The 21,593-nt window shown below is 41.5% G+C and overlaps 2 protein-coding genes across 4 annotated transcripts in view; one reads left to right on the top strand and one right to left on the bottom strand.

Annotated features, from left to right (window-relative positions):
- The first annotated feature begins 458 nt into the window (after nucleotides 1–458).
- Nucleotides 459–6,422, top strand: LOC309340406 (uncharacterized protein). The gene is made up of 5 exons (XM_081859161.1): nucleotides 459–751; nucleotides 1,241–1,372; nucleotides 3,781–3,815; nucleotides 4,209–4,359; nucleotides 6,217–6,422. Exons 1-5 carry the CDS (start codon nucleotides 643–645, stop codon nucleotides 6,249–6,251), a joined length of 462 nt encoding a protein of 153 aa, XP_081715287.1. The 5' UTR covers nucleotides 459–642; the 3' UTR covers nucleotides 6,252–6,422.
- Nucleotides 6,423–7,892: 1,470 nt separating this feature from the next.
- Nucleotides 7,893–21,593, bottom strand: part of CLIC6 (chloride intracellular channel 6) — a 133,424-nt gene continuing 119,723 nt past the window's right edge. For 2 of the 3 annotated variants that reach the window (XM_081859882.1, XM_081859881.1), the window contains 5 exons: nucleotides 18,671–18,780; nucleotides 17,533–17,658; nucleotides 17,190–17,296; nucleotides 11,154–11,335; nucleotides 7,893–10,440 (listed from right to left, as the gene is read on the bottom strand). In XM_081859882.1, the coding sequence (XP_081716008.1) occupies nucleotides 10,279–10,440; nucleotides 11,154–11,335; nucleotides 17,190–17,296; nucleotides 17,533–17,658; nucleotides 18,671–18,780 (687 nt within the window). In that variant the 3' untranslated portion in view covers nucleotides 7,893–10,278. Of the gene's footprint in view, nucleotides 10,441–11,153; nucleotides 11,336–17,189; nucleotides 17,297–17,532; nucleotides 17,659–18,670; nucleotides 18,781–19,504; nucleotides 21,109–21,593 lie in introns of those variants that run through there. The other variant, XM_081859883.1, reaches the window with a different exon arrangement.

The following is a 21,593-nucleotide window of genomic DNA, read 5'->3' as shown; positions in this document are numbered from 1 at the left end:
TGGACACACTTCCGACAAGTCCTTCTGGGCTGACTTTATCATCCTACATTTATCTCCTCGCTCCTTTTAGTACCAGTCTCCATGCAGCTCACTTTTGAGTCTTTGTCTCTCGGATGTTTGCTAGATTGACTGCTGGCGTCATCACCAGCATGTTTCGAATCGTACCTTTTTAATGAGCATCCCCATTAAAAATCAGAATGGAGACAATGTAAAGCATAAGGTTATTTTCCGTCTCCAATGGCTGACCTTCCACTGTCACTCCCCACCCCCAGTCCGGTTACTTTATTCCCAAAGTTTGCGTACACATTTTGGAGGTTGTCCTGTTCAAGCAGTGATAACACAAAGTTAATGTGTTTGCTTAAGAAGACAAAAGAGCTCTGACGTTGGAGACTATCACTAGAAGGGCACAAAGCAAACCTCAGGAAACAGAAAGAGACGGGGCGCCAAATGTCAAAATGCAGGTTAGTAAAGTAGAATTTGAGGGGGAATTTATTTTCTGGCTAACGAAAGGAAACAAGGGTTTAAAAGTCCATAGCGAGTGCCGTGTACTTGACCAGACAGAAAACTTGGACAAAGAGTCTTGACCGACCCTTGGCTAACAGAGTACAGACCTAGGAACCGACACAATCCCAATTTTTTGCAATGGAAACTGGGATCTTGTTATTTAGTCTCTTGATCATTGTTGCCTTTTCTTCAACAGTTCAGACAATGTCTCCTCCAATGATGCTTGACAAACTTCAACATCAAGATGGTAAGTTAAAATTCTGTTCCCATACTACTGGTTCTGTTAATGCCTTTGTTGCACAGTGTGGCCAATTTAAGCAGAGTTTTGAATGAAAAGTTTTGCAAGAAAAAAGAAAAAAGGAAGACTTGTGCTGTGTTATTGCAGAAAGCAACATTTAACAGAGATGAGTCAGAATCTAAGGAACTCCACCAACCGTATTTCATACCACTAGACTTTGTACAAGACAGATTTGTTTCCAGGTACTGGGCATTTGCATGTGAATTACATCAAAAGCGTGGATTTGACTATATGAGTTGGCAGAACATGAGACTCTTAATCACAGGGTTGTGGGTTCAAGCCCACCTTGGGCAAAAAATTCCTGCATTGCAGGGGGTTGGACTAGATGACCCTTGTTGTACCTTCCAACTTCACAATTATATGATATATGAAGCTGGCCATTTTCCCGACATCAACATGCTACAAGAAATGAGACCATAGGTCTTTTTTTCTTTTCAGGTAAAAGCCAAAGAGCCATGGAAGAGTCTGCATCTAATCAGCAGAGGAAGATCTTGGGATTTTTATCAGCATTTGATGACATACAAAAAAATACCAAACCTAGATTAGATCCCAAGACCACAGGACTTCAAGGTAATTCAGATAATAACCATTGCCTACCATCAACTGTATGGATGCATTAAGCCATAATGGATTGTTTGCAATGAATTTAATGGCATGTAACTAATTCATTATTTAAAATAGTTTATTTAACAAAATGTATACACGTCAAAGCAGCTTGCAAAATGATAAAACAATAAAATTGAGGAAAAAATCACAGCCATACTTAATACTTACAAAAGTCAAAATAATGAAACAGATTAAAATTGCCTCAACTTTCTAAGCATCTGAGTTGGCTTGTCTAAACAAGGGTGTTTTTAGCTGGTGCTGAAAAGAATACAGTGAAGGTGTCTGCTTGATCTCAATAGGCAGGCAGTTCCAAAGTGCTGGCACTGCCACACTAAACGACTGAGTTCTAACAAATGTGGAATGGCTATTATGTGGCACCTATAGCAGTGCCAGTTTTGCCACTCAAAGTGGTCGAGTGGGCACATGTGGGCTAAAGCAATCTCATAGGAAAACTGGGGCCGAGTTGAAAAGTTTTTAGAGATCCTTTCAGTTCAGTCACTTAATTTCAGGTCCACAATTACAGCATGAATGTGTGTAGAAATGAACTGTACTACAATAGAAATAATTAAATTCATCATATTACTGTAAATAAGAAACCATTTGAAAAGGGTTAGAGACAATGGCAAGTTATGGACACATGTGCAGAGCAATCCTATGCAAGTTTACTTGGAAGTCAGCCCCACTCCTAGACTGCAGCCTAGCAAAGCAATTCTGCTTAGAACTGTGTTCCATTTCGTTCAGTGGGGCTTATACCCAGGTAAATAACAATCTTATGCATGCAGACTTGGAATTAAGTCCTCTTGAGTTAAATGAGCCTTACTTCTGGGTATAGAGGATTGCAGCATTATGGAACTGATTCACCTGAGCAAAAAATACTGGGACAAAAAGAAGATTGCATATTTTTAAAATGTATCGATTGCAAAAATATATGCATGCAACAAATAAGGTCAATGATCGTTGATCTATCTGAGTGCCATATGAGAAACAAACTAATCCATCAATTTGATCATTAGAGTGTAAGAGAAGAACTGGACATTAGGTTTTTGATGAAAAAGCCATTCATCAGCTCTATTCTTCAAGTTCAGAGATGTTTACGTTTTGAGTCTCCGGGGTCTATGTAGTATTTCACAGAGCTGTATCATTCAGAGTTTGATACTCTGCTCGTGATCAAAATGCATCTGACAAATGCCAGTGCCTTTCATTATATTTTCGTGTGGTCTTTTTAAAATGAATCATTGGTCTTAATTGTCTTCCATCTATGTCTCTGTTATTTATGGTACTTTCAAAGCAAATTGGTTTGATATATTATATCTTCAATTCTTACAATGATACGTGTTTCAAATACTGCAATGCTTCATGCTCTGAAATATTTGGATATTGGCAACATTCAAAGAACACCTAACATTTAAATAATGATTTTTTGACCACTGATATGTGTGCTATATCTTTAAAAAGGAGAGTTAAAACATTGCAGAATTGCACTTCTTTTGTCCAGAACGTAGCTCACAGGTCCAAATGAAAAGGAACATTAAAATGGAAAATCTTTGAGGTTTGGGGGGGAGGGTTACTCCTATGTATGGATGTTTTACAACAAATACCACAGGTTAATAAGAGTGCTAATACTAAAAAGTAGGTGAATCCAACAGCCATAAAATATCAGGAACAAAAAATAATGAGCCTGAATTAGACAACAACCTACCCACTCCTTCCCTAGACTGTTTGGCATACATAATTTGAGAAAACATGTATGCCCTGTTTAAGACTACACAGAATAAAAGTATGCTTCTTCCATAAAACTACCCCATGCAGCATATAACCCACAAAAACAAGAAATGCCCATGCTCTCTTAATTGGGGAACAGAAAGTATCCAAACAGAAAACCCAGTGTGCAGATTTATTTGAAGAGGTGAAAGTAACCCTATTGCTGAGATACTGGATGCCTTTAAAGGAAGAATGCAGCTCTGTGTGCACTGACCACTGTTCTAAATCACCCTGAATTTAGGGGCTGGCATGGGAAGCAGCAATAAATGCTACATATCTGCAGCGGGTATAAAGTCAAGGCAACAAAGCCATTCAGCTAAACATCAGGCTAAAGGAGGGCTGGGAGAGAGAAATAGTTGGCATTGTTAGGCTGAACCTAGATGAGGTCAGAGGGCCAGAGCCTCATCAGTTTCAAGTGGCATGATCTGAAGGGCATCATTCGGGTGGTCTAAGAAACCATTTCTGAAACTTCTCCCCAGTTCTCGGAAGGTAGTGCCTCCCCAAATTTCAGCACAATTCCACAAGTGTCCCCCTGCATTATATGGTGGCGGTAGCATGCTTTCCCTCTCTTTAAAGAATCTACTAAATAATTTTCCCAATTTGCATTTCAGCTTACGCCAAAAAGTTTGGAAAGACAATCAGAAAGGTAAGAAACTGTCAGTTTTTTAAACACCTCCTACCAAAGTTTCCAGTATGCAGAATAATTGTTCTCTTTTGCCAGGGATATACTGTACTTAAATATTGATTCCTGAAGCTTATCTCCCTGTGAGTTCCCCAGTGTGCCTGGAGTAGCTGCAAATAAGGGCTATTTAATTACAGGCTAACCTTAAGCATGCAGCAGCCCTTAGCATGCAAATGGAACTGCCCTTTCCATTGAACTGAATGGAGCAGACCTTGTAAGAGTGAAAATATCAATGCATACACTGAAAATGACTGAATCCAGAATTATTATTTTTAAAATTCTTATTTCAGGTTCACATTTATGCTCTTAAGCTGTCATTTTTAAAACCTTTTCTCTCTGGACTTTTTTTCTGGACAGGATATTTTAGATGAACCTCAGGCCAGTCGTTCTTTCTTGCAACAAGATGATGTTGCTGAATCAAGGAAGGATCACCTGAGAAAATCTCCTTTAACTGGGAAAAACTTCAGGAAAGCAGCGCCATCATCTTCTAAAAAAGCAAAGAAAAGAGGTGTGTGTTTCCAGCAAGAAAATCAGGTTCCTTTCTGTTTGATTGCCTAAAACTCTGAAGAGTTGAATAAAAGTTAGTCGGGTCATGAAACAGCCCTCTGTGTGTGGAGGCCAAGAGGCCAGGCTCCTTTCCAGAGTCACTGATCCTGGGGAATCTTCATTTTGTCCCACGTGGTGTTACACTATGACACCTGCTATAGGAAGCCTGTTCGTGGTTTGGAGAGGTTTCCATGGACCACTACTGGCAGAAGAAAAGGTTGCTGGAGCAGAGGTCAGCTGGTCAGTTAAAAAGCTAAAGAAAGTACATATAAACTTTATTGTGACGTGTAATTCTAGGGTTAGGCACACCCTCTAGGGTTAATTTAGGGCTAACTTACCTCACAGTAATGGGACGCGGGTGGCGCTGTGGGTAAAACCTCAGTGCCTAGGACTTGCTGATCATAAGGTCGGTGGTTCGAATCCCCGCAGTGGGGTGAGCTCCCGTTGTTCGGTCCCAGCTCCTGCCCACCTAGCAGTTTGAAAGCACCCCTAAGTGCAAGTAGATAAATAGGTACCGCTTTATAGTGGGAAGGTAAATGGCGTTTCCATGTGCGGCACTGGTGCTGGCTCACCAGTTGCAGCTTTGTCACGCTGGCCACGTGACCCGGAAGTGTCTTCGGACGGCGCCAGCTCCCGGCCTCTTGAGCGAGATGAGCGCGCAACCCTAGAGTCGGTCACGACTGGCCCATACGGGCAGGGGTACCTTTACCTTTACCTTTACCTCACAGTAAGTAACTTACCTCACAGTACGATAGAATAGGGAGAACTATGTAAGCTGCCTTGAGGTCCTTGGAGGAAAGTCAAGACACCGGTAATTATAAACATAGTAAATATGTCATATCTCTCTAAGCATACTAGATAGTGGGCACCACTCCACATAACATACCATCCAACCTGGGCTTTGAGGTTGACTGGGTGGGGGGTTCTCATTATCCCACCATCAGCTAAACCAGGTGAGGGTAGCCAATGGATCTCAAATCCTCAGGGAGTTAGGGACTTTGCGTGCGAAGAGAGGCTCTGGTGAACTGAGCGATGAGACTAATAGTAGGTCCAGTGGTCAGGAAAAGTGAAGAGAGAAGTGAGGGGCAGATGGGGCTACTCAAACTGGGAAGGTAGCCCTTTCAGGAGAAGGAAAACTCTGGTCCTAAACCTCTTCTGCCTTGTGGGGTATCTGCGGTAGAAGAAAAGGCTTAAGGAGTAAACTCTGCACAAATCTGGAGTCCCTAAGATGGTTGGATGCTGTGCAGTATGCCTCCTTCCAGGAACCCCTGCGGCGAAGCTGGGACCAAATGTTTTGCTCTTCCTTCCTTTGGACCCCATCAGTGAGGCAGAGAAGGGGGTATTGTTGTACAGACAGCTCAGGACCTTCATAAACACTGCCCAGGCTTGTGCCCAGGGAGGTCACTTTGGTGCTAACACAGCAGTTTGACTTCACCCCTGGAGGCACACTCCATTGTCTTTTGAGACAGATGGATGCCAACAATGGTAACTGAAAGCTAAGCTATTCAAATGCTTTTATCTGTGATGGTATCATAATAATTCAACGGTAACTTCAGTTGTTTGTTTTCTATGTATTATATTTTGGCTTTACAGTATTTTGGAAACCACTCTGTCGGTCTGTTGTAATGCTAAGCAGGTTAGAAGTTTGTTAATAATCAAATAGACCTTCTGAAAAACAGGCATATGGAAATGGGGGAGTAGAGGGGGATAGATAGTGGTGAATTGAACCTCAGGTATGTCCAGAATAAGCAAAGCTCCAGATGCGAGACACACCCATATGAACCATGTTTTAACAAGAGGCTATTTTGTTCTTTTCCAGCTTGTTTTTGGAAATACTGTGTGCAAAGCAAGTAGGTTTTTTTAACACATCAAATCAACGAACCTTTGGGGAGATTAAGGAATCCAGTTGTGACAATGAAATCTTCAAAATCTGAAAACATTCTTTTCAACAGAGAAGATTCAGCAGATATTAGTATAAATAACCGTTTGACCATATTTGCTTTGTGCGCATATGTATTTGAAAGACTCGTGCCAGTATTTAAGATTCATGTCAAGTATTTTTATTTTCAATGATAATATAATAAAGTAATTTTTATACAAGCAATGTGGCATAAATGGAATGTCCACTGTAAGAAGCAGGGGAATGTTTGTGGTTGGTTTTAAAACTCTCAGACTGTATTTGGGGGATCACTGTAAACATGAAGGGTTAATGGTGACATCAGGTGATTCAACTTCAAGGGAGAACTGTGAGTCCATAAAGTCATTCCATGTTCTTCCTTTGCAGCCCTGATTTGAATTCAAGCCACAGCTGCAAAGAATCCTGCTGTATGCAAACCCATCTCTCTGTGGGTATAGCCTCCACTTGGGAGCATCAACCAGGAGATCCTGAGTGGAACCAATTCAAGCAGGGCTTGCATTTAATGCAAAATTCAGTTTTGGTAGTGTACTCTAAGGGTCCCAATTGCTCCTTTGCAGCTGCAGCTCTACCTGCCCCACACCTGTTGCATGATGACAGATGTGTAGCATGTGGGCATGGCTGGGGGAAAATAGGACCCCTGTCAGGCTTAATTTGGGCCATGGGCTGCAAGTTCTGTATGCCTGCTCTAATTATACATAAATAGGTGTCCTAGATACTTTTTCAATATTGGACTTGCCTTTGGCTGATGCTGGGAAACTCTCTTTAACATGTCCATTCACTCCCATGGAAAATATTAATGTATCAGATGCCTTATTATGTACATATATGAAACATCACTGTTACTTGCTCTTCCTTTGATTCATGGACCACTTGTAGAGGATACTGCAAAGAAGAATTTCAGGAACAGGAAATCTAAGAGTAAATAGTACCAACACTAGAGCAATAGATTTGGTGGCCTGTGCAAGTATGTTGGAATGAATAGATGAGAGTGAGGAAGCTTATGCAAGTCAGCTTCCAGTAAAACTTTTTACTGGGGTTAACTTTTAAAAAGGTACCTCTTTGCATCAAATGCTAAAGAATGAACTCCGGTGATCAAAACACAATATGCACTGTTCTGTGGCGTGCCAGTGAATAATGCAGAAGTCTTTATAAGTGAATGAGTCTCTTGAAGCCATTCCAAAGACAGGCAAAAGCCACTTGCTCTTTGGGGGACTATACTACGCAGTGTCTTAATGGTGTGTGTTTTCCTCACGTATCAAATTCCATGGAAGTAACAACCAAACTTTTCCTTTCATTTCCTTGCCCCTCTGGCTTCACATCATGGGATAACTTAATATCCTCCCTATTTGCTTCACAGAAAAGATGAAGCCTTACATTTGTACATCTTACTGGAAATCAAAGGTGCAAAGAGTTTCTAATATTTTAAAAGACTGAGCACAATGCAGCTACAGCAAAGCGCTTTTCACTTAGGCAATTGGGCAGAGTTATGCTTCAGATTTTTCCATTTCATTCCTTTATCACAAAATGCAAACGAGTGTCAGTATGTTCTTAAACGAAAATAAGCACAATACAACATATTTAAATCAGAATTGGTGTATTTTCTTTTCAGGTTTGTAAGGCATATTAAACAACTACAATGATTTTTTTGTGCGGTTTAAATTATATAGACGTCTGAAGATGAGGGGGGAACAGAAATATTTCTTTCATGCATACTAAAAAGTCAAACTCAGCATTTAATCTTGGTATTGTAAAATAGTTTAAGTTTTAAACAGGTTCCCTCTGTAGACTGGAAAAAAATTGCAGGATTTAGCACTGTTTACATTAATCACAAAGAATGTGAAGCATGCTACACAAAGTACATTTTCATGATTATACAGTACAGAAGTAATATATCTTTAAAATAGAAAATCCACACTGTTGTAAAATTGGTAAGAAAAGTAGTCATCTTCTTGAGATGAAATATTTTCCTATTCTAAAAAAAGTTCAGCTTATCAAATATACATTTTAATCAATCTTATATGGGGATAACTATACAGAGGAACTGATAGGTGCTACACTTAGTGGAGAGAATTCCTAGTAGCCACAGTATAATCTAGTAGGTTTTGTCTGCTGTGGTGGCTCTTTTGTTCCTTTACACTTTGAACATGATCTTTCAGAAACACCACAGTAATAAAACGTGTTTTCTGCTATTCAATGTATATTTTTCAAAGTCGTCCAAATGAATCCTGTTCCAAAAACAAGGATAAAGGGACCTCCTCTTCCTCAAAACTGAACAGCATTTGTGAATTTTATAAAATAATGGGGTGAGTAGGAAGAGGCCCCGTTTCAATAGCCTGAGGCAATGTTTTCATTTAGGCCAGGTTTACCCATGCCTGTCCATCACTTGATGACAGCAGCATGTGCTATTGAGCCATCTCAGAGCAATACCATGATGGAGGTTCCACATCATCTGAAGACAAGAGATATATTTTTAATGCATTCAGTTCACAAACTGGGTTTTAAATTTTCAAGTGTTGATTAATCAAGCAACGTCCATGCACTTCTTAATAAGCCCTTAATCTCTGGTTTTCAGAGTGCCTTACTAAGGAAAAACCTCATTAACTTCAGGTAAGCTTGAACACTTCAAGCCTTGGAGCAGCAGGGTGGGATTCAACAGCTATGAATTGCACAGTCCCTGCAAAGGCAAATCTGGTAGAGCACACAGAATTTGCCCACAGCTTTGTAGCTGAGAGGTGGAGCTTCAGGAAGATGGAATGTATTTTTTTAAACAAAATTTGACCCAGCCCTTTTATTTGTATTCATATGATATAATCTGTTACTTTCTATTATCTACACAGGTGAGTACAGTTTGTACACATGTTGTGTTGTGTTTTTGTCACATGGATCTTGTGAGACAGAATGAACCGATTCCTGCTTTAAAAATACTTCAGTCGCTGAATACATTTGGCAATAGCTTAGAAATAAAATAAAAATTGTGACACTGACATCTTTGAGAAGCAGAAATCAGAGGTGGGAGATCAGCAACTTGTATGGTAGGCATAGAGAGAGGGCTTAAGGCTCCTGAATCTGTTCAGGGTATCACAGAGAACCTGTGATAAACCCTTCTGAGTATCCAGTCTGACTTCCTTTCACCAATAAATGACCATCACCACACACACAGCACCTGAAATTAGATGTAGGAGCTTTGAGGACAGTCTTGGCTCATGGATAGCTTTGAGCTATGGCATAGCTGTTTTATATATTGTAATGTTGCTACAGTGGAATGTTTTCTGGCATTGCAGTGCCATTGTTCATTTGTACATATGTCCCAGCCTAAGTAGTAAGAAGCTGATGCAACAAAGCTTAGGGCTGTAAGCCACACAACATGTAAACAAGTCATTTGCAGCATGCCAGCCATAATGTTGAAGGGGGTCTAGAAGCGTATGATAACCACAAGCCCATGGTTTAAAGGGCAGAGATACAAGAAATGGCACATGGTAGACTAGATACACTGCAAATTCCCCTGAGGTAACTGCCCCTCAAAATAGTACAATCCACATTTCTTAAAATCCATAGGTGTTCTCCCACTGACCAACCAAAAACGGACTTTATCTAATTCTCTCTGTCCTGATAGGGTGATCAATGCTTACAGAAATACCTTTAACTATTCTTTTGAAATTTTGAAGCTGCAATTACTATGTAATCTAGATTCTAATATTACTGCAAATGTTTTGAGTTTTGTTCTATTGCCAAAAAATAATACATATATTTGCATGTGTGTATGCGCATATGTGCACTGCGACAAATATACAATTATACTATACTTGAATTAGCAGATCAATAAAATAATTATTTCACAAGGATTGGCCAGTTTCATAACTTGAAACTTTGCAGCAGAGCAGACTCTTCATTTTATTCTTGAGGTTTTCCTTCTTTTTAAAAATCAAGCTCACTGAAGATATATAAAAATAGAAGATTCTTGATTTATTTCATTCTTTTTGCAACATCCAAATAGGCAAACTCTATTTCCCGATCTGCAGGACAAGTATTTGTGAACTCGTCTCTCGCATATGCATTGTTCAAATATCTCCAGATTCCAGTCATTTCAGAGGGAAATTCAAAATTTCTGTATTTCTTTGCCACAACCTAACAGAGAGAAAAGGAAACCATCATACACGTGGCAACATCACAGTTAGATTAAACTCTATATGAAGATGCCTTTGAAGATGGCTCAGAGGCTCCAGTTGATGCACAATACTGCTATTCTGATTCTGCAGGGCATAAAGCAGAAGTCACATTCACTAATTCTTCAAGATCTACTCTGGCTGCCTATAAGCTTATAGCCTACTCCAAGGTATTGATGTTGGCTTAAAAGGCTCTAAATGGCTTGGGAACCAAGTACCTGTTTGAGCAAGCTTCCCATTATGTGTCAGCACGGCAACAAAGATTTGTAGAGGGGGCCCTCCTCATAAAGGTAAAGGCAAAGGACCCCTGGATGGTTAAGTCCTGTCAAAGGCTTCTATGGGATGGAGCACTCATCTTGTTTTCAGGCCAAGGGAGCCTGAGCAGTGTTCAGAATAGCAACCCATGAAAGCGCCTTCTTCATTGTGAAACTTCCTACCTCTGGGGATACATTAGACATCTTCTCTATATTAGTTAGCTAGATTGTTTAAGATGGACCTTTTCACATAGATCTTCAAATCCTTATGGGAGTGTGAACAAATTAATTTACTGAACAGTCCATTCGAATTATTGTGTTGCTGTCATTGGTGTTAAGGACTTTGATACCTTATTCCACACATTTTATTGCCTTCTGGTTCAAGGGTAAACAAGCACAGTACAGAAAGGAAAATCCAGACCTTGATGATATGTAGTTTTGGCAAGAGATTGCAGTCTGCTAACGTGAGTTCATCTCCATCTAGGAATTTCCTTGTGGAAACAGTGAGTTCTTCAGTACTATAGGCATCGATTTCTTCAGGCAAGGGGGCATTTAAGTAATTATTCAGTTTCCTCAAAGCCTTCAGCAATGATTTTTCCAAATCTAGAATCAAAGAAGAATAGATTAGAATAGAATTCCTAGCAGAGTTTGGAAATCTGTGATTATTGGTATGTGGCCCAAACAATACCCACCAGGAAGAAGAAGGAAGTAGCCACATGTTCAGGAGGACCTCAAGATTTGGAGAAATAGAAAAAATATAGAGAGAAATAGAAAAAAATGTTTAACCTACCTCCACCCTCAATAGGACAAACTGGCAAAAATGTACATGTGTGTGTGGTGTGTGTGGTCATATACAGTGGTACCTCAGGTTAAGTACTTAATTCGTTCCGGAGATCCGTTCTTAACCTGAAACTGTTCTTAACCTGAAGCACCACTTTAGCTAATGGGGCCTCCTGCTGCCGCCGCGCTGCCGGAGCATGATTTCTGTTCTCATCCTGAGGTAAAGTTCTTAACCCGAGGTAATATTTCTGGGTTAGCGGAATCTGTAACCTGAAGCGTCTGTAACCTGAAGCATATGTAACCCGAGGTACCACTGTACATGAAAAGGGAGGGGGAAAGCTCCAGAGATCAAATCCAGACTGTGGAGCCATTCATCAAAGCTTAGAGCACAAATTGGATTCAAACTACAGTGGTACCTCGGGTTACAGACGCTTCAGGTTACAGACTCCGCTAACCCAGAAATATTACCTCAGGTTAAGAACTTTGCTTCAGGATGAGAACAGAAATCATGCTCCGGTGGCGTGGCAGCAGCAGGAGGCCCCATTAGCTTAAGTGGTGCTTCAGGTTAAGAATGGACCTCCGGAACGAATTAAGTTCTTAACCCAAGGTACCACTGTATAGTGGGAGCAGGGGGGCGGGGATGGCTCTGGTTGATAGAGGAGGAGGCAGAAGAAAGAGGCGGTGGGAGAAAGCAGAAAACAGGCTGATATTGAACAAAGATGTAGAAAGGACAGAGCACATGGAGGAAGTGTTGGTTTTTTATGGGATATGAAGCATTAAAAAATCCACCTCATGGACAAACCCCACAAGAAGCAGCCAAATGTTTCTTGATCATGCTTGATAGTCATGAAATGTTGACTGTCATTTAGAACAGACAAACAGAAAACTGAGAGGGGAGGCAGAATGGAGTATAATATTTTGGAAGAGGGTATGGCTGGCTGGCTGGCTGGCTGGCTGGCTGGCTGGCTGGCTAGCTGGAACCATAAACAAAAGCACTCCATGCTGCAACATTTTGTTGCAGGTCTAACTTTTACTATTAAAAAAAAATTGTATTAACACAAAAAATCATTTTGATACAACAAATAAACATCAAACCTATCCAAACAGTGGAGTCCTTGAGTAAGTTTCTTTCATTCACATTAGTTAGGATACATGCAATAATGTTTTACAAGTACACATGGAGCAAACATATTTGATATGGCTATCTGCAGCAAGGAGATAGGTCAGTAGAAAAAGTGTTTGCTGTAACTCTGCAATATACAGTGAAGACATGGACTATTTCCTTGTATCTGCATATGTGCAAACAGTTGTCATTTAAACAGGCAATGAACTGCGACACGATTTTGGAAAGCTGACATTCACAGGCAAATTATCTGCATTTGCAGAACAAATTATGTGTGTTCACTCATTGCACGCTCATAGAAATTGGCAGTTCATTTGTTTACAAAGCAACTTTTTTGTTTTGTCTAAATAAGTTGTCTAACCATATCCCTCCTATAGTTAAAAAACTATAGAGTCCAATTCCCATCAGCCCTAGCCAGCATGGACAATGGTCAGAAATTATGGGAGCTTCATTCCAGCATCTAGAAGGTCATAGGCCACCCACCTCTGGTCTAGAACACTAGAACAGTAGTTTTTACTATTCAGAATAAAGCTTGCAGTCCATAAGGCTCAATATTTACTCAATAAAGACAACAACAACAACAACAATAATAATAATAATAATAATAATTTATTATTTATACCCCGCACATCTGGCTGGGCCTCCCCAGCCACTCTGGGCGGCTTCCATAAAAACCAAAAATACAGTAAAATATCACACGTTAAAAACTTCCCTGAACAGGGCTGCCTTAAGATGTCTTCTGAATGTCAGGTAGTCGTTTATCGCTTTGACATCTGCTGGAAGGGCGTTCCACAGGGCGGGCGCCACTACCGAGAAGGCCCTCTGCCTGGTTCCCTTCTCGCAATGAGGGAACAGCCAGAAGGCCCTCGGTGCTGGACCTCAGCGTCTGGGCAGAATGATGGGGGTGGAGACGCTCCTTCAGGTATACTGGACCGAGACCGTTTAGGGCTTTAAAGGTCAACACCAGCACTTTGAATTGTGCTCGGAAACGTACTGGGAGCCAATGTAGGTCTTTCAAGACCGGTGTTATATGGTCTCGGCGGCCGCCCCCAGTCACCAGTCTAGCTGCCGCATTCTGGATTAGTTGTAGTTTCTGAGTCACCTTCAAAGGTAGCCCCACATAGAGTGCATTGCAGTAGTCCAAGCGGGAGATAACCAGAGCATGCACTACTCTGGCGAGACAGTCCGCAGGCAGATAGGGTCTCAGCCTACGTACCAGATGGAGCTGGTAAACAGCTGCCCTGGATACAGATTTGACCTGTGCCTCCATGGACAGCTGTGAGTCCAAAATGACTCCCAGGCTGCGCACCTGGTCCTTCAGGGGCACAGTTACCCCATTCAGGACCAGGGAATCCTCCACACCTGCCCGCCTCCTGTCCCCCCAAAACAGTACTTCTGTCTTGTCAGGATTCCCAACCTCAATCTGTTAGCTGCCATCCATCCTCCAACCGCCTCCAGACACTCACACAGGACCTTCACCGCCTTCACTGGTTCTGATTTAAAAGAGAGGTAGAGCTGGGTATCATCCACATACTGATGAACACCCAGCCCAAACCTCCTGATGATCTCTCCCAGCGGCTGCATGTAAATGTTGAAAAGCATGGGGGAGAGGACAGAACCCTGAGGCACCCCACAAGTGAGAGCCCAGGGGTCTGAACACTCATCCCCCACCACCACTTTCTGAACACGGCCCAGGAGGAAGGAGCGGAACCACTGTATGACAGTTCCCCAGCTCCCAGCCCCTCAAGACGGTCCAGAAGGATGTTATGGTCGATGGTATCAAACGCCGCTGAGAGATCCAGCAGAACTAGGAAACAGCTCTCACCTTTGTCCCTAGCCCGCCGGAGATCATCAACCAGTGCGACCAAGGCAGTTTCAGTCCCATGATGAGGCCTGAATCTCGACTGGAAGGGATCCAAATGGTCCGCTTCTTCCAGGCGTGCCTGGAGTTGTTCGGCAACCGCTCGCTCAATCACCTTGCCCAAGAATGGAAGATTTGAGACTAGGTGATAGTTGGCCATCGTGGCCGCATCTAAAGATGTTTTTTTAAGAAGCGGTTTAATAACCGCCTCTTTCAGCAGGTCTGGGAAGGCTCCCTCGCGGAGGGAAGCATTCACCACCCCACGAAGCCCATCGCCCAGTCCTTCCCAGCTAGCTTTTATAAGCCAGGATGGGCAAGGATCCAGGAGACAGGTGGTTGGTTTCACTCGTCCAAGCAGCCTGTCCACATCCTCGGAGGTAACAGATTGGAATTGATCCCACTCAACTTGACTAGACAGAACTCTAGCACTCTCCCGCCCCAGCCCTGCTCCCACGGTGGAGTCTACTTCTTCCCAAATCTGAGCGATTTTATCTGCAAAAAACTTTGCAATATCATTGCAGGAGAACATGTGGCCCGTACTGGGCCCCAATGTTGCAGGTGATTCCGCTAAATTGTGAACCACCTGAAAAAGTCTCCTGCTGCTGTTTTCTGCAGGTGCAATAGAGGCGGTGAAGAAATTCTTCTTCGCTGTCGCTATCGCCACTTGGTAGGCTCGACGTTGAGCTCTACCCTGTGTCCGGTCAGATTCGGAATGAGTTATCCGCCACCGGCGCTCTAGCCGTCTCAACGATTGTTTCATTGCCCTCAGATCCGTGGAAAACCACGGGGCTGTCCGGGCTCCATGCAATCAGAGAGGGCGCTTCGGAGCCAAACAGTCAATAGCCCTGGTTAACTCCACATTCCAGTGGGCCACCAGGGAATCAGCTGAAAGGCCATCAACATGGGATAAAGCATCCCCTACCACTCTCTGGAAACCATTTGGATCCATTAAGTGGTGGGGGGGGGGAGTAAATACCACAAACTTGCTATATATTATACTACCAACATTACCGTATTGGCCTGAATAGAAGCCGCACTCCCCCCCCCCCCAATTCCGACCATGAAAAGTTAAAGTGCGACTTATAATTGCAACCTTACAAAAAGACTGATATCGCTTCTGAAGCAGACATACAGTGAACCCCTCCTTAACTCTTTAACTCCTGCTGGAGCCCTGGCAAGCACCCTGGGCAGTGGGATGGCAAGTGCCGGTGGGGGCTGCTGCGGTGGTGGCGCCATGCAATCCCCCTCTGCTTTGCACCCCCCACAGAATGTCTCTTCTTTCCCGGCCAGCCCCCACTGCTGTTAGGGAGCAAGGGGGTGCCCACCCAGTGGGGTGGGCAGCCGGTGGCGGGTTGCAGGTGCCTGAGCGGGCCGCCACCTCTGCCACTGCCCTACGCAAACCTCCCCCCAGCTGCACCGTATAGGGCTGGCGCTTTGGGGGAATGTTGGGGCGCCTTCGGCAGCCCCCCATCCCAGTGCACCGTGCGGGTCCTCAAGGGCCGCAATTTTTTGCTCAGACCATGTGGGCGCCACCAATTTTAAGGGAGCAGCTTATATTCGGGTATTGTCATTTTTTCCTCTCCCCCCCCCCCTGAATTTTAAAGGTGCAGCTTATATTCGGGTGAGGCAATACGGTACTATTTATACTAAAATGATACTGGACAGCAAAAGATAGCACAAAATGGCTTACGCTATGATATATATCACTTATGAAACACTAATTATTCTAATCAATTTCTATAATAATGCCAGTGAAAGCTGCCTGTTTTTCCTCCGGAATTGTTTTGACAGTATTAGCAAAGTGCAGTACTATTGGAAAAAGGAGAGGGAAAAGAAGGTAACATCTATGAACTATAGGTGTATATAACTGATTCCCCAATTTAGAGATCCACCAGTACCATAGCTGTCAACTTACAGATTTGAAAATAAGGGACCAGCAGCCTTGAAAATAAGGGACCAGCAGCCAAAATAAGGGACCTGCAGCCTCACCTGTTCCAGGCACTCCAGTCTTCCTGTCCTCCTGCAGTCTGGTCAAACTCATGCTGGTAGCTTCGAGAACACTGTCCAACCAACTTTGTAACCAGAGGTTCAACTGAATAGAATCTGAATCACATGCACCACAAGGCCTATGCAGCCTCAACTTAAGATGGCTCTCCAGCCTGGCTTTGCACTGCAAAGTTTGCAGCAGCATGTGCAACAAAATGGCGTCCAGCATTCAAAAAACCCCTCAGCTTGCATTAACTAGCCACACACAAGGCATGCAAGCTCCACCCCCCAGTCGTTCTTAGACTTCTTATTGGGTGAGCAACACAGCCAAGCAACACAGTTGGAGCCTCCCTCCTCCCTGACCGGCAGGGAGGGAGGGAGAGGAGCTGCTTCCTTTGAAATTTAAGGGACATCATTTAAGGGGCATTTAAGGGACATCTATCAATAAGGGACAGCAGCGGGACATGGCGCTGGAATAAGGGACTGTCCCTTCAAATAAGGGACACTTGACAGCTATGACCAGTACCATTATGACTGCAACAGTCACAGCACCAATCACTCTTGTCAGCTCAGACATGTTTACATGCTTAGCAACAAATACAAGGCAGGAAACACCGACCTTTGACAAATGGCCAAAAATGAATGTAGGCATACAGAGAGCCAAAGGCATTTGTTCACAGTAACAATACAAAGGTTTTAATACTTACTTTCATTGGCATCTTTCCTTGTGTTTTTAATGAACGCAGAAAATTTAGCAAACACATCGTTTCCTGCAGAGTAAGATTCCAGATGATTTGGTGCAAGTTTGGGATATCTGAAGAATTTAAGACATAATAATTTAATCCTAACTCAGCACTTCTCAACAATTTACTTAGGAGGTTCCTGATTGGACTCATATTTCAATAAGACTCAGCTGTGACAATCATATATATTAATCATATGTTAAGTACCTTATTTTTTCCATTCCATGGTCTATATAACTTATTGATCTAAAACAACAGCCAACACATATTCCGCTTCCACTGAATACAGCATAGCCAAGTACAATACCTTGGAGGTGCTAATTTTTCTTCTAGGAATTCCTCGATTTTATTCACATCTATTTTCACATCACCATCAAAAGTCATAAATGGAGGATTTGTTCCTGGAGCTAACTTCTGTAAGTCTGCAGGCTTCCTAAAATGAGACAAACATTCTTTTTTAGAAGAAACCTGTCCTGCTAAATAAACCTTGCTTTTTAAAGTTAGCTATCTGATTTGGCATTAAAAATATTGGTTTCTGAGGCTGCACTCCTATGCAGGAATAATTTCCATTGACCTAACCAGGGTTTACTTCTGAGAATATATGTATAGAAGTGCTCTGAACGTCATGCTACTTAAAGATACGCTTTGCAGGATGGAATAATCAGATTTAGCAATCTGGAGACAATAAAGTGTGCTTAAATTCAGTTGAATTTAATATGCATATAATATTTACTGAGAACTTAAATTCCATTGCTTTAAATTGGCCTTTTCTGCTCCATTTTCTTTGACTGTATTCAGCATGAGAGTGGGGAATAAATTTTTGTCTCATGCTCTTGTTACTTTTGATCTGTAAAAAAGGGATGTAGCCAATGTTATAAGATTCTCATCAACAAATGTTGCAAGAAGAACAGGTGCTTTAGTCAAACTGAGTTGTGAATGGGAGTGAATTCTGAGAATAAAAGTTGCTGGGATCCAAATAAAAGCTAACAGCACATTTCATTCTCAGAACTGCTTGTCCTACATTCCTAGCTCAGTTTGAAGGGAAATCAAAAGAAAATGTCCAAGTCAACTTCCCAATCTCTAGGACACCCACAGAGTTTGGTGTCAATTTTATACATTAGTTTAGTTTTCAGGACACCACTCTGATATTTTATAATGGTTCATGTATCCAGTGCTTTTTTTCTAAAAAAAATATGTTTAGGGGTACTCTCATTTTCCCAGTCATACTGAAATACTGCCCCTCAATGAGACCAAACTTAGATTCACAAAATATTTAGGAGTCTGAGTACCCCTGCATCCCCCCCAGAAAAAGCACTGCGTATATTCAAAGAATATGTATAAATAAATAAGTGTCTCTTAGAGTAATTAGGGATGAGTGTTCCTAATGTAAGGCTTTCAAAGACTTTCGGTTTTTATTTTAAAAATGAAAATGAAATATAACTCACCGTTTCAAATCCACAGTGGTAACATTAAATATGACCCCCTTTAACCAGAGAATCATGAAGAGGCGCTGAGAAAATGGACAGTTTCCAATACTCTCCCCATCACTACCAGCCTAAAACAAATAACACTATTTTTAATTAAACAGTGACATTAGTAATTGTTGCGAAAATGCAAAAGTGAAAGCCCTGCAATAAGCAAATACAATCTAACTGAAATAATTCTTCTCAAGTATTTCAGGATGGTTTCTTTCCACCTTTCCTTCAGTCGTGCAGTGATGAAACCGCAGTTGCAAACCCGTTCCTACACAAACTCTTGCATTCCTTTGCATCTAAATAGAAAGCAGAAATCCAAATATGTTTTATACTGTTTTGCATTTTTTGTACCTTAAAAGCTGTAATTGATTAACTTCAGTCCTGCATGGATGTCCTTGTCAGGAAAACTTGGCAACCCCAGAAGATTTTCTTTAAAGAATTCCTCTTCCAGTCAATTGCCATTTCATATTTACTTACGTCAGAAACAAAAATGTAAAACCCCATTGCATAGGACTTCTTGGGTGTTAATGTCTTCTGAATTGCAACCCATTATCAATAAACACTTTTAATAATGAAGTGGCAGCCTATGTAGTATTCCTTAGGTAACAGAATAGTCTTCTCAAAAGAAAGACTATTCAGATTTTAAAACTTTACAATGAAATTTAATGGATTAAAGAATGTCACAGTCAAGATCCTGTTTCCATTAAATATAAAGGTTTAAAGCTTGGCTTGCTCTAACAATTTGTTTCCCCCAAAAGTTAAATCATTACTGCCAAACTGCTAGCTTGATTTTTCTCTGGTCACCTTGGAGACTGTAAATTTTAGAGAGTCGCAATCATCAGTCTCTACTTTCCAGGCCAGATACACAGATGAAGAATGTGTTAGCATGAGAATTGCAGAAACAAAGCAGTCAATGGATTCATTAATTCTTTTCTAAATTGAAAAGACAAATAATGTACAGTCTAGTTACTGATACTGACTCAGCATCACTTGCCAGTAAGGTATCCTGTCTTAAGTAAGAGATGCTAGGATGCATTCTGCAGTGCTGTAGCATGGACTTCAAAAATTACTCAAGCCTGCCTCACCCTTGCATAGCATAGAATGTCAGTCTTTCTTGGAAAGCATTTAATTTCCACAGCAAAGTTTCTCCATTTTGATTTCTTGATTTAATACAATACAACATATAAGTGATTTATATTTGTGTCTCAACAGAAAGGGATCTAAATGAAATAGGCAGGTTGGGTCAAACAAGTTTTGGACTTTTAAACGAACCCTTATGCTATTTCAACTTTCAAATGCATTTGAATGTAATGTCTGCACTACAACTTATGAATTAAACTGTGATTAATCAAATAATGCATTTTTATTAATCAAACACTCAGAGTTTATTAAATGAGAAATGAAACTCCTCAAGGTTTCTTGAATCAGAAAAGAAAATATCAATATGTGCATAAACAGCTTCATTCACTTTCCTTTTGAGCACTCATGTCAGGAGTAGGGAACACAATTTCCTTCCTGTCAAGTCACTTGATGCCACAATGACATCAGTGATTTGCCAGAACTTTAAAAAGTCCTCCACAGTGCCTTGCAAAAATCCTTCTACACTGCTGATCACAGGCTAGAAGTCACCACCTGTCAGGTGATGAACAATGACTTCAAGCCAGGTTTGCTTAGGGATCAGCTGTGCAGTTGAGTTCTCCACAGGAGCTCAGCCACACACCCAATCCCTGCAAAAAGGAGGTTTGAAGTCTTTCCACAGGAAACTCTGCTGTACAGCTGTTACAGCCACATCTGACATCACTTTTGACATGGGTATGGTCTGGGGGAAACAGCCTTCTGGGACAAATTGGGCCTGCCCAAATATGCTCACAGACTGGAGGTTCTCCCACCACATGCTGTAGGCTCTCACCATGATTCCATGACTGGCTATGCACATAGTTGGTACATTGCCCCATAGAGGTGGAATTCAGTGCATGGAAATTGGTACAGGATGTACTGTGTGCGGGTAAACAAGAGAACCAGCATAGATGTCTGCATGTGAAGTCAATTGTTTATCCTTCCTCTGAGCCATTAATTACTATCTGCTTCTGGATCCTACTGAGACTGTGCAGTCCCATCAAATTACCATGTGTGGAACTAGTCATATACAGCCCCCTTTGGTATGTGGGTGTCTCATTCAAGACTCATCAGTGCAGCATCTATGGGTATAATTATGGAATAGAGGTAGGCAAATGGTTCCAGGAAAATAACCATTATTAAACTGCATCCTGCAACTATTTTCATTTATTTCATTAGGGTGCCACTAGCAGCTACGTGAATTCACTTCTGTAATGAGTTTAAGTGGATCATTGATAGGTCTTTTATAAAAGTGTGTTATTAAAAAGCAATCCAGCCAAAGTTAAGCACATCCATCTAACCGGTTTCAATGGAAGAATTAAATGCAAAATCAACCCACCCCCCACCGAAGCAAACTGGATTTAAATCTGTTAGACTCATGTGTATTGTGCACAAAAGTTTTCTGTGTCATAAAACAGAACTTCAGTCTGCCGTTCTTGAAAATAGTGTATTCAATGAGTGAGGCAAACCCAGCTAACACCTGGATTTTATAAAAGTGTGCCACCTAGTGGTGCTGTAATATCTACAAGCACCTTTCACTGTGGAGAGAAACATAATGCATTCTGTGTAAAAGTAGCAGGGTTATGTCTGGAACTCATACCTTAGGCTTAACATTGATGTTAGTTAATAATGTTTATTTTGTTATTCATAATGTTCTTTTCTATTGAGGATTTATTTGGTCATCAAGTTAACAACCATGAGCACTTTTTAATGTAAACGTGGTATACAAGTGAAATAAATAACCTGCACTCTATGTATCTATGTATCTATCTATCTA

The sequence above is a fragment of the Podarcis erhardii genome (assembly GCF_964252035.2).
Source record: "Podarcis erhardii genome assembly, chromosome: 4".
Taxonomy (NCBI): Eukaryota; Metazoa; Chordata; class Lepidosauria; order Squamata; family Lacertidae; genus Podarcis; species Podarcis erhardii.
Note: the sequence above shows the minus strand (reverse complement) of the source record. Positions and strands in the feature narration are given on the sequence as shown.

Coding starts and splice junctions, on each gene's coding strand:
- LOC309340406 (XM_081859161.1), top strand. CDS start 643: ATGGAAACTGGGATCTTGTTATTTAGTCTCTTGATCATTGTTGCCTTT. Junction 752..1,240: donor CAAACTTCAACATCAAGATG/GTAAGTTAAAAT, acceptor TTTTCTTTTCAG/GTAAAAGCCAAAGAGCCATG. Junction 4,360..6,216: donor TAAAAAAGCAAAGAAAAGAG/GTGTGTGTTTCC, acceptor GTTCTTTTCCAG/CTTGTTTTTGGAAATACTGT.